We start from the raw sequence: 16,409 nt of genomic DNA, 5'->3' as shown, positions 1-16,409 counted from the left end.
CTCGGGGTCATGGGACTGAGCCCCGAATCAGGCTCTGCGCTCAACAGGGAGTCAGCTTGGGGTTCTCTCTCCTTCTCTCTCTGCCCTTCCTGCTTCCACACTCTCTCAAAATAAGTAAACAAATCTTAAAAAAAAAAAAAAAGAAACCGAAATGACAGTTCAAACAAGCCTATTTACTGTGGGTTCTGAATAAAGGAAAGCTACTTGCTCCTTCATCCCTATATTCTCCCTCCCTGTCCTTGAAAATGGGCTTTGCAAAAGGAAAATGAGTAGTAAATCATGGGGCTGTCTTGGCAGAGGCATGATTGGGGGAAAGCAATGAGAGAAGACTCAGAGACAGCTCCATATGGGTCGAAGATAGATAATACTTGTGCTGAACCTCAGCACTAGGCAACTCTAGGACAAACCAACTTGAAAGATGAAATAGTACCTACCTAGAACATAGTAGGTCAAGATATTGTCAACTCCCATTTGTTCTCTGTTCCAATACTTCGTTATTCCCTTCATTACTCCCATTGTGATTCAATGCTTGAAACAAAGCTCCAAAGGCCAGGGAAGAGTTTCAGGTGTAGACGAGGCAGTATAAGCACTATGGTTCCATCTGCCCGATTTTATTGGGAACAAGGGCACTGTAACTGCTCTCAGAGAAGGGAGCCCAGGGGCTCCTCTCACACCAAGGTCCTTTTTCAGAGTTGAGCCAGGGAGGGGAGGGCGACAACCCCTTTTCAGGCAGGGTCACACTATCACCCTCAGCAGGACCTCCCCAAAAGGCTATGTTCCTTTAGCTTAGCACTTGGCACTTAAGGAAAAGAGACCAATGAAGGCAGCACTGGGAGAACAAGCCCAGACTTATCAGGATACCCACTCAGCCAACTGCTTTAGTGCTTCTTCATCTTCACCTGCTTCAGGAGCTTCAGGGACAAGGATACCCAGAGAAAGAAAGAAACGTTAGGGCGGTAGCAACTTCCAACAATCCCCTGCTAGAACACTGAAAGTCTGCTGAATTTTCTTTCCCCAGCAAAGAACCTAAAGGTGTGGTCCTTCTGCTTGCTGGGCTGCTGCTAACTCCCAGGGCACCCTTGTACAAATTAAGAAAATGTGCTTCTCTCTCCCAGAACTTGCAGCCCTACACCAGGGTACCCAGCTTGCTGAATGAGGCACAAGCTGGACTTTAGTCTTCATTCCTGTTCAGCCAGGTGCCCTTATGCAGTCAACAACCTGTGCAACGGTAGCAGCAGCCCTCTCTGCCTGGTTCCTTTGAAGCAGGATGTAAGAGGAATAATCTTTCCCCGTATCTATCCCACCTCCTCAAGTCCTTAAGACAACAGAATAGCCCTGAGTACCTGGTCCTGCAGGCAGATGTGTAGAGGGTACACTGGGCAGTTCAATGGGGGGTTCTTCCTCCTTGTCACCCACAGTTAACAAGTCCCGGGCCAATTCCTCCTGCTCCAGCTCCTCTAGCTCTTCCAACAGTTCATCCTGGATATGGAACAATAAAACTGTTTAAGATGAAGAAATGAGGGGCGCCTGGGTGGCACAGCTGGCTAAGCGTGCGACTCTTGATTTCAGCTCAGGTTGTGATCTCAGGGCCCTGATCTCAAGGTTGTGAGATCGAGCCCCATGTTGGGCTCCAAGCTCATCAGAGTCCGCTTAGGACTCTGCCCTCTCTCTCTGCCCTTCCCCTCCCGTGATCTCATGCTCTCTCTCTCAAATAAATAAATATAATCTTTAAAAAAAAAAAAAAAGATGAAGAAAGGGAACTTCTACTCCCAAAAACATACCACTTTTGGAGTCCCTCTCCTCCCCCAAACTTGCCCCATGATTCTCTTGGGCATTCCTTCTGGCTGGTCTCCTGCTTTCTCCCATATTCCCTGACCCCTCAGTCCCAATCACCTCATCCACAACGTCTCCAAAGCCCACAGGCCGAGATATGGCATCCGAGATCTGCTGGGCCACCTCCTGTTGTTCTGTAATGTCAGCCATCAGTTCATCCACCTTGTCAATGTCCCTGAGAACAAGATTTACAGCCAAGAAATCAGGCAACAACCCTCCTGACTCTCCTGTCTTGCCTGAGTGAAGCCCCTCCTGTCTGTGGCCTCAGGCTGATAAATCCACAGCTATCAGGTAGAAGAGGTCCCTGGGAAATTGTACAGAGGCAAGGGGGCCTGAGGATTGGTAAGAAGCCACACCGGGGAGGATAGGCTGCACTTCCCTCTCTGAAGGGTCTTAAATCATCTTTCTTCCTTATAATGCTTTAGCCAACAAAGAGATCTTACAGGAAGCAAGGAGACCGACAGAGGTCTAGCTGTCATAGGCACGTCTATAATGTAAATTCACATTCTGAGAGGTTTTAACATTCAAAGTACAATACCAAGCTACTTTCCCCAGCGCCTGGGCCCCCTGCTTCCCTCCCCCCGTACCCACATGTCCTGGTAGGCCTTCTTCATGCCTTGGGCAGCAAGCTCCATGGTACGAAGCACTTCTGCATTGGTGGTGGCATTCTCGATGGCCTCACGCTGAAACTCCAGGGTGGATAATGTCCCATCGGTTTGTGCCAGCTGTTGTTCCAATCTTTTCTTCCTCCGCAAAGCCTGTAGGGCGGCTGACGCAGCACACACCTTGAACATCAGAGCCAGAAGCCTTGCTTCCTACCTGGGCCCACCCTACTGGCACCTCTCCCCCATTACCTCTCTTATTCTTGATCCCATGCTTCTTGGCCATTTGTAGCTCCTGTTGAATCTTCTGCTCCAGAAACTCCTGTTTCTTGATCAGTATCTTCTCTGTCTCCTTCAGTTTCTGTATTGCCTCTTCAGGGGTTGGCCCCTTCTCCTTCTTCCCTGGAGTCCAATCAAGCAGGCCCATATTGTGTGGAGGAAAAATACCAGCCACCAGTTACTAAGTGCATAGTATGTGCTAGGCACTTGACTGCATTATTGTTAATCCCAAAAGGACTCTCTACAGTGAATGTACTATCTTCACTTTACAAATACGGAAAAGGGCACAAAGATGTTAAATTGTTTTTGTTTAAAATCACAACTAGGGGCACCTGGGTGGCTCAATCGTTGGGTGTCTGCCTTCGGCTCAGGTCATGATCCCAGGGTCCTGGGATCAAGCCCCGCATCGGGCTCCCTGCTCCATAGGAGGCCTGCTTCTCCCTCTCCCACTCCCCCGCTTGTGTTCCCTCTCTCGCTGTGTCTCAGTCTGTCAAATAAATAAATAAATAAAATCACAGCTAGTAAGAATAGAGGAGTAATCGAAATGTGGCAGTATGACTTTCAAATCCAGTATTCGTTTGCTATTCCAAGCTGCCTTTCAAATCATTTCCAGGTCTTTTTTTAAAATAATAGACTTTGTTTTTCGGAGCAGTTTTAGGTTCACAGCAAACTTGAATGTCAGGTACAGAGTTCCCATACACCCCCTGCCCCCACACATGCACAGCCGCCCCACTATCACATCCCCACCAGAGTTTGGTCACTTTTTATAATCACTGTTGCACTTGCTGTCCTAGCAGATGCTCAAGGTCCTGACTCCACAGGATCAAACTGAATGAAGTACAGGGGCTAGAGAAAAAAAAAATCTGATCTCAATTTTCCCCTTCATCTTCTGCACTCCTAAAAAAACGATGGCCCTTGCCTGCTTAAAATCCTTCCACACTCTCTATTGCCTACAGGATAAAACCCAAAACTTGAATAAGACATACAAGGCCCTTCTTGATCTGGCCTTTGTTACCTCCCCCCCCCCCACACACACAGTCCGTTCCCCTACACACACACATACACACACACACACACACAGTCCGTTCCCCTAAACACACCATACTCTTTCCTGCCTGTTTTGCACACAGTTACATCTTCCTGAACAACCTCAATTCTCCACCCGACATACCTCCAGCCTTCTGGCTCACAACCCCCCCGCGCTGCTTCTGTGCTTCCCTGGGTGGTAGGTCCATCTCCGTCATGGAGTTGCTACACGACACTGTATATGTCAGTTTTGGCTTGTCTTGCCCCACCAGATAGGCGCTTTAAGTAGGCAATCTTTCTTCATCACCTCAGATGCCCTCTTGGCCAGCATAAAGGAAGCACCAGTGTTTTGGAAAGGACTAGATGAGGACGGGCAGAAACTCAACCCCTCCTCCCCGCCTGAACAGTGGGGACCCTCCGCTCCCGTCCCGGGCCGGCCCCCAGCTCTTCTCTCTGGGGCGGGGGAGGGGAGGCAGCCGGAGCCAGGCTCCCTAACAAGGCGGGGCCTTCTGGCACGTGAGGAGGCCTCGCTAGGCCGCGCATGGGGTTCTCGGGACATCCCGCGGCCACGGCCTTCCCCCACACCCCCGCGGCCAGCCTCGCCCCGGCTCACCCCTCCCGAAGAGTCTGCCGAGCCCACTCATCGCCACCCTTGCCTCTCCCGCCTCCGCCCCACGGCGTCGGGCAACTTCCGCCTTGCTCTGGGAGGGTGCGGCCTCGGCGCTCCGAGACCCGCCTGGGCCAATCCCTCCTTGGGGCACCGCCGCGACATCATCAACTGGAGCCGACGAGGCCACTTCTACCACGTGACCCGAGCCACCAGCCCCAACCCACTCGCTCCACTTAAAGCGGCCGCTTCACTTTTGGCTATAAAAAGGCCGCCGCACCCCCACCCCAAAACACAGTATTTGTTTTCCTGGAAGGGAGTGTGCAGGGTCGCGCGTCCCACTGCTTGGGGCCAGTGGAAGAGTTCTTCGGGCCCTTGGCAGAGCTCAGGAAACGGAGTGCGGATGGGGCGAGCACAAGGGGTGGGGGTCACAGTCGGGTGTGCCACAAGTTTCTATGGCCCAACCTGATGAAGACTAATGCCGCGCGCTCTGCTCTTGGCACCTCCGGATAGCCGAGGCCGGCTACAACGCTAGACGAATAGAAACATGCTGGAGGACTTCTTCTGTCACACACAAACATGCTTTAATAATTTACAAATACATCTGAGAATGCCTTCCGGATTTCCTTTTATGCCTCAAATGAGGCTCATCCACAAGACTGGACCTCAGGGCCCAGCTTGGGCCTTTGCAAATGTCTCTAGTCCTTCAGTTAGGGTTTGAAGACTCATTCCATTCTGGACATGAATGCAGGTAACTCCTAGAAAGGAAAAAAAAAAGCCACATTTCATCAGGCCTGTTGTTCCTCTCACCTTTTTTGGGTGTCACCCAAATATTGTCATGCAAATTATCCATCCCGTACATACCTACCTAAGCCCTCATCCGAACCCTTTCTCCTCATTCCCCAAAGGGCTAATCTTACCACTCAGTACCCAGTTTGCTGACGTCTACGATATTCCGCTTCTCGTCATCAAAGAAGATCATCTGGGAGAAAACAACTCCAGTCTTCCGCTGCAACCTGTGCAAGGAGGGGCAGGGAGCGGCCCCGCGGGCTTCTTAGCTCCTTCAGCCTCTCTGGTCTCCCCACTTCTACCCTTATCTCTACCTACCTCTCAAAGTGGGTGACCTTGCTGCCTGGATAGATTTCCCGATGAGCAAAGTATCTGTCAAGGTCAAAGAGCTCCAGAAGCTGGTTGGCCCCTTCGATCTCCCCTGTCCTGCAAGAAGGTGTCATAGCTGGGATCCGGAGGGCCAGAGCTGCAAGCCAAGTTATATTTAACCACGGGGGAAATCAACTTGCTATTTTTCCAGGATAGGGAGGCATCCTCGGTCCTCATTCAACTCCCTATGCTTCCCGTCTGACACAGGCGGCGGCTGAGCCAATGTTTAATAAATTAAAGGCACAGGAGAAGGTCCAATGACAACGATATGCAAATACATGCAAATCTGCCCCGCCGAAGTTTTTGTAGCCCCGGGGTTACGCGAGACGTCTCCTGCCTGCGTCTCTCAGCGTGCGACCGGCAGCGTTTTCCAGTCGCTCTCCTCACCGTGAAGCGGCCGCCATGGGCACGTCAAGGTCCCGCAACCGCTGCAGGACGTCGGGCACCTCTGGGTACAGTCGGACGGCCCGGCCCCGCCGGTCCCGGACGGCCCCATCGCTGCGGGGCGAGAGCGCGCTCAGCTGCGGCCCGCCCCGCCCGGCGCCGGCCTCCCCAGCGCCGCCTCACCTGCTCCTGTGGAACGGGGGGTCTACGTGCGTGTCCACCCAGAACGGCCAGAGCGTGTAATCTGCGGGAGGACGGAGGGAGGGCTCAGGCTCGGAGCGCGCAGGCCTCGGAAGCTGCCGCTGCGGTTTGGGAAAGGAGAGCGCCCTGCGAAGCTCCCCAGGCCCGTCCCCTCACCCAGATCGAAGACCGCCAGCTTCGGGAGCCGCGCCATGGCGGGCGGGCGAGGCTTTCTTCGCGGCTGCAAGCCGCCCCGCCTGCCTTAGAGAAACGGCGACTAGAGCGTCGCCGCGCGGGGCTGCGGCCGTCTGCCTGGAGACCGCGCAAGAGCGCCTTCTGATGGTGGAGCGGGGGAAGGACTGCAGTAAAGTGCCAACGCCACCGCCGGGGGGACCACAGTGCTCCAGCCTCTCCAAGACACCTTCTTCCCTTACTCCTCCACTCCACCCAGCCCGGCGGAGTCGGCTAAACTAGAGAAGCCAGGGAAGGGAGCCCTTTCGCCTGGCACCGCTCTCCTTTTCTCTTACCAGTTGAGACCTAAGTGATCCATAGCTTGTCACTCCTCAACCTTTCTCCAAATCGGCCTGTCTTCTGTTCAGTATAGAACGCAAAGCCCCGAGCAGCATTTTAGCCACAATGTAGTGTCCGTAAAGCCCTTGAGGCCTTTCTGGAACCAGGCCCAAATGTCCAGGAGGCTACAATGGGAGAGAATTCACTGTCCTGGTTTCTACCACCCCCATCAGTAGTATACTGGTAAATGCGTAACAACCAGTTTGGGGAGAGGGACTGATTTGCCACTTGAGGCCAATTTCAAGCTACTAGCATGAAATCACTTATGGGGTTGGGAAGAGATGCCAATAATTAGATCTCCTGGGCTGGTAAAAACTGGCTCCACACCACCTTGGGTAGACTTTCCTGGAGTCTGATAATCCCCCACCCCAAGGGCACATTCCCTCCCATTGCCCTACTTCTTCAGAGGTGTAAATGAGTGTGTACTGGTCCATTTCAACTTGTCACATTTGTGCAATACAAGAAAGATTCCAGGAGGTCAGGAAATATTTTATTGACAACTAGGGACGTGGCCATAAGAGAGGGAAGCACACAGGACTGCAAACTAAAACCCAACAGGCAGCAAGGGCCCTTTGGGCCAGGAACCCTGAGTCCTGGCGTCCTCACGGTCTCCCACCAAACAAGACTGGGCATCCAGGAGAAGGGGCAGTGGCTCTGGTGTCCCACAGAGTGAGAGGATATATGATGCCTCATTATGAGCGACAGGGTAAGGAGGTAAAATGGAGGGAGGGTCCATCACTGCCTAAGACCACCTCCTCCTCTCAGAGCCAACACGAGGTGGAGGACAGAACCACCTAGGATCTTGTAATCAGCTGCTGTCTTCTCATCATTCCTGCAGGAAAAAAAGGAAAAAAAAAAAAAAAAAAAAAGGCCTTAGAAATACCATCTAGAACAGGATTCTTACACTGGGTTTCTTGAGTCTTCTTCCTGGTCTATGAACTCAGATGAAAAAAAAATTACATCTTTATTTTTACTGACCCTTAACTGAAATGTATTATTTCTTTTAATTTTGAAAACAAGCAAAAAACCCACAGTGGTATTAGCAACATGGGTAACCTGTTAACAGAAATTGGATATTTTCCTATCATATTACAACTGTTTGCAAGTATTTGAAAATATGTCAAAATTATGGTAAATTAAACCCACCATTAGATCTTAACGTATTAATAAACCATATATATTATTATCACAAATTTGTTTTTAGTATTTTGAGAACTGTATCTCAATATAGTTGCTCTTGTTAATCTATGTATTTTATGTCTGCAAAAATCTTATTCTGAGAAGGAATTCACAGGCTTCACCAAATCACCAAAGGATCTGAGGCTCCTCCAGTATTTGCTCCCTCAACGTCACGTAAGATTGCCACACCTCATATCCATGTCAAACTCACATCTGTTTTCCACTGTAGATGAGCCGCTGCTGCTGTGGGGGGATGCCCTCTTTCTCCTCCACACGCTCCTTGATTCGCTCCACCTTTAAGGGTACAAGTAGTCAGGGACTGCTAAGGGGCAAAACCATGGAAGTGGAAAGAACAAGAGCTATGCAGACAGCATGAGAGCGAAAAGGACTAAGTTCATCAGCATTTCCAAATGAATGTGCATGTAGGGAGACAGGCATGAAGTACCGGCCATACATTACCTTGTCTGTGGGTTCAATGTCAATCTCAATCTCCTTTCCGGTCAGGGTCTGAAACAGGCAAGGGTTTCATGAGTCCTGCAGCCTAATATACAATTTGTCTTCTAGATAAAACACCCTGTCCTGGTCCCTGAGGATCTACAACTTCCAAGAGAAGCTCATTCTCAGCAAAGCTGTTTTGAAGAATCAGAAGGCTTTGACCCAAACCTGTATTTATCAAACACTTTTAGGCTGTAGAAAGCTCTGATAGGGCAAGATGCTATGAACCATTTGACCCTCCTAATCCTACAGGTCATTTTACCCCCCATCTTCCCACCCCCACCCCATTAGAATCCATGAGAATACTGGCATTCCTTTGGATGAGACAGCAATAAGAGATGTCCTAAGGAAAGCATGCCTTTGAATCAGGATGCCCTTGTTTCCTGTATCAAAGCTAGAAACTGACATTCATATAATATAATTCATATAAGTCAAGAATTCTCAAGGACACTAAAGACCACCTCTGACCAGCTTTTTTTTTTTTAAAGATTTTATTTATTTGAGAGAGAGTACACAAGCAGGGGGAAGGGCAGAGGGACAAGCAGACTCCCCACTGAGTGGGGAGCCCAATGCAGGGCTCGATCCCAGAACCGTGAGATCATGACTTGAGCCGAAGTCAGACGCGTAACTGACTGAGCCACCCAGGCACCCCCAGCTTCTTAAGTAACACTAAAATTAACATTCTATTCTCCTCTTTCTCCAGACTTCTACTAAAGTGCAGCTCTAGTCTTCTTGACTTCTTCCACAGCCGACGGGCTGCTGATAATACATACAATAATTACACTAATTATACATTTATAAATGTTGTGCTTCATCTAATCTAATCTCCCATTCATCCTTGCTCTTAAAACTCTATCTGAACCATTCTACAGTAATCCAGACCACAAACACACCAAGGACAATCTGATTTAAGAGAATTTCTTTGTTTCTCCTGTTTTCCTTGTTGCCATACCCTCTCTCACTCTTTCCCAAATGTTCAAGGACTCTTTAAAATTGATGACTGGTCCCTAGTGCACTTTAATACCTACTGCTAGTTGCTTAAGTGTCAAACTCTCTAATTTACACTCCAACTTCCTAAAAAAACAGAAATTCATCTTCCTAATCTAAGCACAAAGCACAGTTTGACATATAAGCAGTCAATGAATATTTGTGAAAGGGCTAAATACACCAATGATTATGTCATGATTATAGCCCACATTTAACGAACACTTTCCAACAGTGAGAAACTCCACTGAGCATCAATACATTGAATCCTTGTAAGTATTCATGAGATATATACTATTACTATCACCATCTTATAAAAGAGGAAAATGGGGCCTGGATAGGTTAAAAAGCATGCCTATGAAGTCAAAAGGAGTGTGTGGACCCAAACACAGACTCTCTGACCCCAGAGCCTGAGCCTTTTTTTAAAACAACAACAACAACAAAAAACCCCAAAACTGTACTCAGTACTGCCTCAGTCTCAATGGTCTGGCATTGGGACCCGATGTATGCTCCTGTGATAGGTTCACAAAATAACAGTTTCTACTTATGGTATTCACATAGACCAGCATGATGACAGTACTTAGGACCTAATTTCTCAACCTGAGAATCAGTTCAGTACTAAGAATATTTTTTAAGGGGCACCTGGGTGGCTCAGTTGTTAAGCAGCTGCCTTCAGCTCAGGTCATGATCCCAGGGTCCTGGGATCGAGCCCTGCATCGGGCTCCCTGCTCAGCGGGAAGCCTGCTTCTCCCTCTCTTATTCCCCTTGCTTGTGTTCTTTTCTCGCTCTGTCTCTGTCAAATAAATAAATAAAATCTTTAAAAAAAAAAATTTTTTTTTTTAAATGCAAGAGTAACTCCTTTAGATTTATCTGATTGGGTGCAAAAGAATAAATTACAACAGTGATTCTCAAGATTCATTGGCCCAATCCAAGCTGGTCTGTGTGAAAATTTATGGTAAAATGGGAAAAATAATGACAACAGTGAGATTTTCGTAAAACTAAATATATTCAGGAGTGCCTGGGTGGCTCAGTCGGTTAAACTTCCGACTCTTGATTTTGGCTCAGGTCTTGATCTCAGGGTCATGAGGTCGAGGCCTGAGTTAGGCTCTGCACTCAGCAGAGTCTGCTTGAGATTCTCTCTCCCTCTGCCCCTCCCTGCTCTCTAAAACAAATAAATAAAACCTTTAAAAAAATAAAAAAATTTTTTAAATGTCCTTTTATGAAATGATAGAAACAATATATGGTGGGGGTTTTTTTTCCTGACAAAATGAAAAGTTTGCATTCTGTGTCATCCATAAATTACTTCACTTTATTGATCTTAATACTTTATTTTTTTAAATTTATTTTAAAGATTTTATTTATTTGACAGAGAGAGACAGCGAGAGAGGAAAGACAAGCAGGCAGAGTGGGAGAGGGAGAAGCAGGCTTCCCAGAGAGCAGGGAGCCCGACGTGGGGCTTGATCCCAGGACCCTGGGATCATGACCTAAGCCGAAGGCAGATGCTTAACGACTGAGCCACCCACGCACCCAATCTTAATATTTTAAATGCAAAGATTCTTCAAGCAGATAATCTATTTCTAGACTAACCAACTTGAAGGAAAAACTTGAAACTTGAGCACATATTCCAAGAGGAACGTGATTACTGAACAGAACAGTTTTACTGTAAAACACCAGGAACAGCCTAATACCTATTAGTAAGAAAACTATTAAACTATGGTTACATCCACAGAATGATATATTTATTATGCAATGATTTATACACTAACATGGAAAGATCTAAAGAATGTATGATTATCATTTTCTGCATGTAGCTATACACACACACACACACAGAAGAAAGGATTAAAAGCACACATACCTCCTATAACAGTAATTATCTTTGAGGAGAGTAGAACCAAGAGGAGGGTTTATCAAGGGTAACTATCCCTTTATCTGCACTAATAAAATTTCTAGTAAAAATACACTCCATCACACAAATAATAATAAACAAATATTCATTCTGACTTAAAAAAATTTTAAAGAGTAGGGGCACCTGGGTGGCTCAGTCGTTGAGCGTCTGCCTTCGGCTCGGGTCATGATCCCGGGGTCCTGGGATCGAGCCCTACATAGGGCTCCTTGCTCAGCGGGAAGCCTGCTTCTCCCTCTCCCACTCCCCCTGCTTGTGTTCCCTCTCTCGCTGTCTCTCTCTCTGTCAAAAAATAAATAAAATCTTTAAAAAAAAAAAAAAATTTTTAAAGAGTAAAAAGGACCCTAAGAGGAGCACCTGGGTGGCTCGGTTAAGTGTCTGCCTTTGGCTCAGGCTGTGGTCCCAGGGTCCCGGAATGGAGCTCCACTTCTGCTGGGCTCCCTGCTCAGCGGGAGTCTGCTTCTTCTTCTCCCTCTCCCCCTCCTCCTGCTCATGCTCTCTCTCTCAAGTAAATAAATCAAATCTTAAAAAAAAAAAAAAAAAGGACCCTAAGAGAACTGCTCTCCCAAGGGTAAGATGCTTGGACCTAATGACATTAAAAAAAAAATAATAATTATTTATATATATATATATATATATATAGTTTGTAAAATTTAAAACTCTAAGACTGGGCGCCTGGGTGGCTCAGTTGGTTAAGCGACTGCCTTCAGCTCAGGTCATGATCCTGGAGTCCTGGGATCGAGTCCCGCATCGGGCTCCCTGCTCGGCAGGGAGTCTGCTTCTCCCTCTGACCCTCCTCCCTCTCATGTGCTCTCTCTCATTCTCTCTCTCTCAAATAAATAAAATAAATAAATAAATAAAATAAAACTCTAAGACTGGGGGCGCCTGGGTGGCTCAGTCATTAAGCGTCTGCCTTCGGCTCAGGTCATGATCCAGGGTCCTGGGATCGAGCAAAAAAAAGAAAAAAAGAAGAGTCCTTTTTTACAGATAAATACTGAAACGCATACAAATAACACATGCTATGCTATCTGGGATTTGCTTCTTATGACATCAGGTAAGGAGAGTTGGTGAGTATAATTAAGATTGGCCATAAGATGATAGGTTTTTGTTTTGTCTTTTTAAAAGATTTTATTTATTTATTTGACAGAGAGATAGCGAGAGCAGTAACACAAGCAGGGGGAGTGGGAGAGGGAGAAGCAGGTTCCCGGCTGAGCAGGGAACCCTATGCAGGGCTTGATCCCAGGACCCTGGGATCATGACCTGAGCCGAAGGCAGACGCTTAATGACTGAGCCACCCAGGCGCCCCTGAGATGATAGGTTTTGAAGCTGAGGTGCATTATATCCTTCTCCCTCCTGCTGAAAATGTTTGAAATTGTCCATAATTAAAATTCAAAGTAACAATGTGAACAATTTTAAAAAGATACTCTTGATATTGCATTTCTTCCTCCAAATCTGGTCCCTGTGACCGGGAATACATTCGATGCTGTTTAGCAAGTCAATGATGAACCTAAGCCCAACATACTGCTTTAGGCACTGGAGGGGATATAAAAGAAATAAGTGATGCAGCCCTTGCAAACCATCTCTTTCAAGTGAAGATTTACAACCAAGAAACAATGAGACATAAAATTAATAGAACAAACCAATATAAACGGAAATGCCATATTGAATATTACTATCCAAACACAAGATATGATGACAAAGTGCTATGGTGGGTGAAAATCACATCAATTTAAACCTGAATGAAATTAACATTTCACACCCACTATAAATAATATATAAGTGTGTATATATATATAAATAATATATAAATAAATATAAAAGCTAAAATAGAAATTATGGACATGACTAAAAGTTAGCTAGGGTACAGAGCAGCTGAAATGCTTATTCATTGCAAGTGGGAATGTAAAACGGTAAAACCCCTTGGAGAACTGTTTGGCAGTTTGTTTTAAACTTACATATATTTACCACATGACCCAGTAATTCCATTAATAGGTATTTATCGAGGGGAAATGAGAATATATGTCTACAAAAAGACTTTTGCAGGGCTCCCGGGTGGCTCAGTCGGTTAAGCATCTGCCTTCAGCTCAGATCATGATCCCAGGGTCCTGGGATCAAGCCCGCATTGGGCTCCCGCATCACCGGGGAGCCTGCTTCTCTCTCTCCCTCTGCCACTCCCCCTGCTCATTCTCTCAAATAAATAAAAATCTAAAAAAAAAAAGATTTGTATAACAATGTTGTTCATAGAAACCTTCTTCCTAATAGCCAGAAACTGGAAACCCAAACATCCATCAACAGGAGAATGGATAAACAAATTGTGATATAGTCATCCAGCGTTAATACTACACAGTAATAAGAAGGAACTACACAGATACGACAACTAAACACAATGCTGAGTGAAGGAACCCAGACACAGAATTATATATTCTATAATTCCTTTTATATGAAATTCAAAAAACAAGCAAAACTAACCTATGGAATTGTAACAGGGTAGGGGTGAAAATGTTCTAGATCTTGATGCCGGATGTGGGGTCAGGGCATACTATGATGACAAATTTAAAGAGGACATGTACACTATGATTTTTTGTATGCCGTGTCTCAAGCTTAGACTTTAAAAGTTAGGGGGGGTACATGGTAGGAAAACCTGGTTGGAGGTATTACAGAGAAATAAAGATATCAATTAATGAGACCCTAGACCAGAATAAGGGTAATGGGAATGGAAAGAAAATCAAGTAAAAAAGAGGTTATCAAAGGAAAAATTAGGTTCAAAAGTGAACAATGACTCTAAAGAACTGAGTTCCAGATACCTGGTAGATTGACGGGATCAGTATACGAGATGAATACTGGGAAGATGGCTAAGGCAGAATATGATGTATTTAATTTTAGAAAGACAGAGATGAGGCATCAAGAGAAGATTTAAATCAGGAGAGTTTTTGTTGTAAAGGACTGCAGAAAGAGATATGGAAAAAGTCAGCTACATGAAGATGACAGTTGAAGAATTCACAAAGAAACCCTGCTAATAAAACCTATCATTTGTATAGTAATGGAAGAGCTAATTGTTTTCATACGTACTTAACATCATAAAACAATGCAGCCTACAAAAGAGAGAAAGATGAAGGACACAGAAACCTGTTTGCGGAGGCACAAAGGAAAGTGTTTCAGGAAAGGAGACTGACAATTTTAGAGAAATACCAAACGAAAATGGATTCAAAGAGACAAAATCTAGAACCTTGCTAGTCAGCGTAGTCCCCAGACAAGCAGCATCAGCATCACCTGGGAGCAGGTTAGAAATACAGAATCTCAGGTCTCATCCCAGACCCACCAAATTAGCATCAGCATTACAAGATCCCCAGGTGATTCTTAAGTGCTTTCAAACTGAGAAGTCCAACCACAACACACTGTTTTTTTAAACTGTAGGTCTCAACCCATCAGTGGGTTATGAAATCGACTTAGAACAGAACTGGAAATATCAGAGCATATCACACATGGTAAGTTTTTGTTTGTATGCGACATGAGGTAAAATTTGTTAGTGTAGGTTGAGATTTTTTTTTTTAAAGTTTACAAAACCCAGCACCTGGATGGCTCAGTCGGTTAAGCGTCTGCGTTCAGCTCAGGTCATGATCTCAGGGTCCTGGGACGGAGCCCCAAGTCTGTCTCCCTGCTCAGCGAGGAGCCTGCTTCTGCCTCTGCTCCTTCTCCTGCTGTGCTCATGCTCTCTCAAATAGATAAAATCTTTTTTTTAAAAAAAGTTTACAAAACCCTGAACTCAGAGTAAAAACCTCCTCTTTGACTAAGAGAATGTGAGAATCCATATCCAAAAGTATTCTAGTGTTTCTCAGACTTTGACAGTGACCCACACTAAGAAATACATATGTACTAATAACACATACATGTGTTTAATACATATAAAATGAAAACAAAAATTTCGTGAAACAATACCCTGGTATTTCTATTTTCTTTCTTTTAATATTGCTTGCGACCCATTCAATTGATTTTACAATTAGTGACTCTTTTAGTCACTACTCAAAGTTTGAAAAACCATGATTTTTAACATGCTCTTTGACCTCAATCCTCAGCTAGGAAGTGGTCTGGAAAGACTGAAGAGGTTAAGAATGGCTGTTAACCACGGTAAACACACTAAAGAGCTGATGAAATAACAAACTTACTCAGCAGCAAAAAGGCCAAACTAGCGTTGCACTGCGTCAATTTTTAGTTTCTGTCTCTGTCCGAAGGTACGAAAGAAGCAATAGCAGATAGGACTAATGAGGGTTGGGAATCGGTGACGAACCGCGGGAGACTTGGAGATGAAGGAAACGCTGCTAGTACCAAGAACCAGGGCAACTAACCTGCCTCAGCCAAGGAAGTGAGGCTAGTCCAGGAGGCCCGGCTCAGAAAGGCAGGTGCTGACTGAACACACTCCCAGCTCTGGTTCCTGAAGGCTGGCTGAGATACGGCACACTGGCGACAACCAGCAAAGGCTTACAGTCTAGCTCCTGAGAGGCCCCAGGTTCCCCAAGCTAACGTTTTTGTGTTGTGCTTGGAAGCAGCTGCATTAGGGGCTGGGAGAAGCAGGTAAGGAGGGCAATGCAGAATGGAGATTACAGCTTATTCCAAGATTCCGAGAAAGAGAGCCAAACTGCTGCTTGGCCTTCTCTATGACTGCGGGGGTTCGAGTACAGCGAGACCCCGGACAAAGGCGGCCTCCTTCTGGGTCATGGCACAGTCCTGGCGAGAAAGCAGGACCCGCAGAGGCCCCGGGGTCGTCTGGCGGGACCAGTCCCCAGCCCTCAAAGCCGCCTTGGGCCCCCCTACTTCCCATCACCCCTCGCGCGGAGCCCTGAGGCTGTCAGCACCCTCCTGGCTCGGGAAAGGCGTGGTTTTCCTTCCCCGCTTCTCCCGCAAGGCACAGCGGCCAGCCCAGTACCACAGCGTCTTGGCAAGGCTGGAGGTGCTCCCACCTTCACTTTAATTAGCATCTTCTTCCCAGTTTGGAGCTGCACGCAGATAATTTGCTGCTTCTACCGCTGTGGTCGCCGCTGCCGCTCCCCAGCAAGCCGCTTGTGGGAGTCACTTCTGCTTCCGGGTCACTGCCTGGCTCCACCCCTCCCTCCCCCCACCTTCTTTCCACGGGGTTCCCGAAAGGCTCAGGAATGCTCCTGCGTTTCGTTTTGGTGGCGTCGTAAATAAAAAGAAGGCGGCGGTTTAGTTA

At 46.6% G+C, this 16,409-nt stretch overlaps 3 protein-coding genes across 7 annotated transcripts; all 3 read right to left on the bottom strand.

The window, feature by feature from the left end:
• Nucleotides 1–183: 183 nt before the first annotated feature.
• On the bottom strand, nt 184–4,492 carry CHMP4A (charged multivesicular body protein 4A). Of its 2 annotated transcripts, none has more exons than XM_021695384.2 (6): nt 4,354–4,492; nt 2,688–2,837; nt 2,425–2,602; nt 1,894–2,008; nt 1,344–1,479; nt 184–911 (listed from the first exon to the last, which is right to left on the bottom strand). In XM_021695384.2, the coding sequence occupies exons 1-6, from the start codon at nt 4,382–4,384 to the stop codon at nt 853–855; spliced, it is 669 nt and encodes a 222-aa protein (XP_021551059.2). In that variant the 5' UTR covers nt 4,385–4,492; the 3' UTR covers nt 184–852. The 2 variants fall into 2 exon arrangements, with proteins under 2 accessions (XP_021551059.2, XP_044773866.1); XM_044917931.1 differs by lacking the exon at nt 4,354–4,492 and adding an exon at nt 3,886–4,333.
• A 421-nt stretch (nt 4,493–4,913) lies between these two features.
• Nucleotides 4,914–6,404, bottom strand: LOC110585251 (magnesium-dependent phosphatase 1). Of its 4 annotated transcripts, none has more exons than XM_021695450.2 (6): nt 6,247–6,404; nt 6,073–6,133; nt 5,893–6,003; nt 5,455–5,562; nt 5,278–5,363; nt 4,914–5,105 (listed from the first exon to the last, which is right to left on the bottom strand). In XM_021695450.2, exons 1-6 carry the CDS (start codon nt 6,281–6,283, stop codon nt 5,014–5,016), a joined length of 495 nt encoding a protein of 164 aa, XP_021551125.1. In that variant the 5' UTR covers nt 6,284–6,404; the 3' UTR covers nt 4,914–5,013. The 4 variants fall into 4 exon arrangements, with proteins under 4 accessions (XP_021551125.1, XP_021551126.1, XP_044773995.1 ...); XM_021695451.2 differs by having other exon boundaries at nt 4,960–5,105; nt 5,268–5,363; XM_044918060.1 differs by lacking the exon at nt 5,278–5,363 and having other exon boundaries at nt 4,960–5,103; nt 5,507–5,562.
• A 703-nt stretch (nt 6,405–7,107) lies between these two features.
• Nucleotides 7,108–16,320, bottom strand: NEDD8 (NEDD8 ubiquitin like modifier). The gene is made up of 4 exons (XM_021695455.1): nt 16,159–16,320; nt 8,278–8,325; nt 8,030–8,112; nt 7,108–7,471 (listed from the first exon to the last, which is right to left on the bottom strand). Exons 1-4 carry the CDS (start codon nt 16,174–16,176, stop codon nt 7,375–7,377), a joined length of 246 nt encoding a protein of 81 aa, XP_021551130.1. The 5' UTR covers nt 16,177–16,320; the 3' UTR covers nt 7,108–7,374.
• Nucleotides 16,321–16,409: the final 89 nt, after the last annotated feature.

Source organism: Neomonachus schauinslandi, chromosome 9, assembly GCF_002201575.2.
Source record: "Neomonachus schauinslandi chromosome 9, ASM220157v2, whole genome shotgun sequence".
NCBI classification, from domain to species: Eukaryota; Metazoa; Chordata; class Mammalia; order Carnivora; family Phocidae; genus Neomonachus; species Neomonachus schauinslandi.
The sequence above is the reverse complement of the archived record's forward strand: the minus strand, read 5'-3'. Positions and strand labels throughout refer to the sequence as shown.

Bases quoted from the DNA above. Each gene is read 5' to 3' on its own strand.
- CHMP4A (XM_044917931.1), bottom strand. From the start codon at position 3,958: ATGACGGAGATGGACCTACCACCCAGGGAAGCACAGAAGCAGCGCGGG. The intron at 1,480-1,893 runs GTGATTGGGACT...TTCCATATCCAG, and splicing joins TTGGAGACGTTGTGGATGAG to GATGAACTGTTGGAAGAGCT. The intron at 912-1,343 runs GTACTCAGGGCT...TTGTCCCTGAAG, and splicing joins ACATCTGCCTGCAGGACCAG to CTCCTGAAGCAGGTGAAGAT.
- LOC110585251 (XM_021695450.2), bottom strand. From the start codon at position 6,283: ATGGCGCGGCTCCCGAAGCTGGCGGTCTTCGATCTGG. The intron at 6,004-6,072 runs GTGAGGCGGCGC...CTCGCCCCGCAG, and splicing joins CCCCCGTTCCACAGGAGCAG to CGATGGGGCCGTCCGGGACC. The intron at 5,563-5,892 runs GTGAGGAGAGCG...ACCTTCTTGCAG, and splicing joins CCCATGGCGGCCGCTTCACG to GACAGGGGAGATCGAAGGGG.
- NEDD8 (XM_021695455.1), bottom strand. The intron at 8,113-8,277 runs GTAATGTATGGC...GTACCCTTAAAG, and splicing joins ACATTGAACCCACAGACAAG to GTGGAGCGAATCAAGGAGCG. The intron at 7,472-8,029 runs GTGAGTTTGACA...TTTTTCCTGCAG, and splicing joins ATCTACAGTGGAAAACAGAT to GAATGATGAGAAGACAGCAG.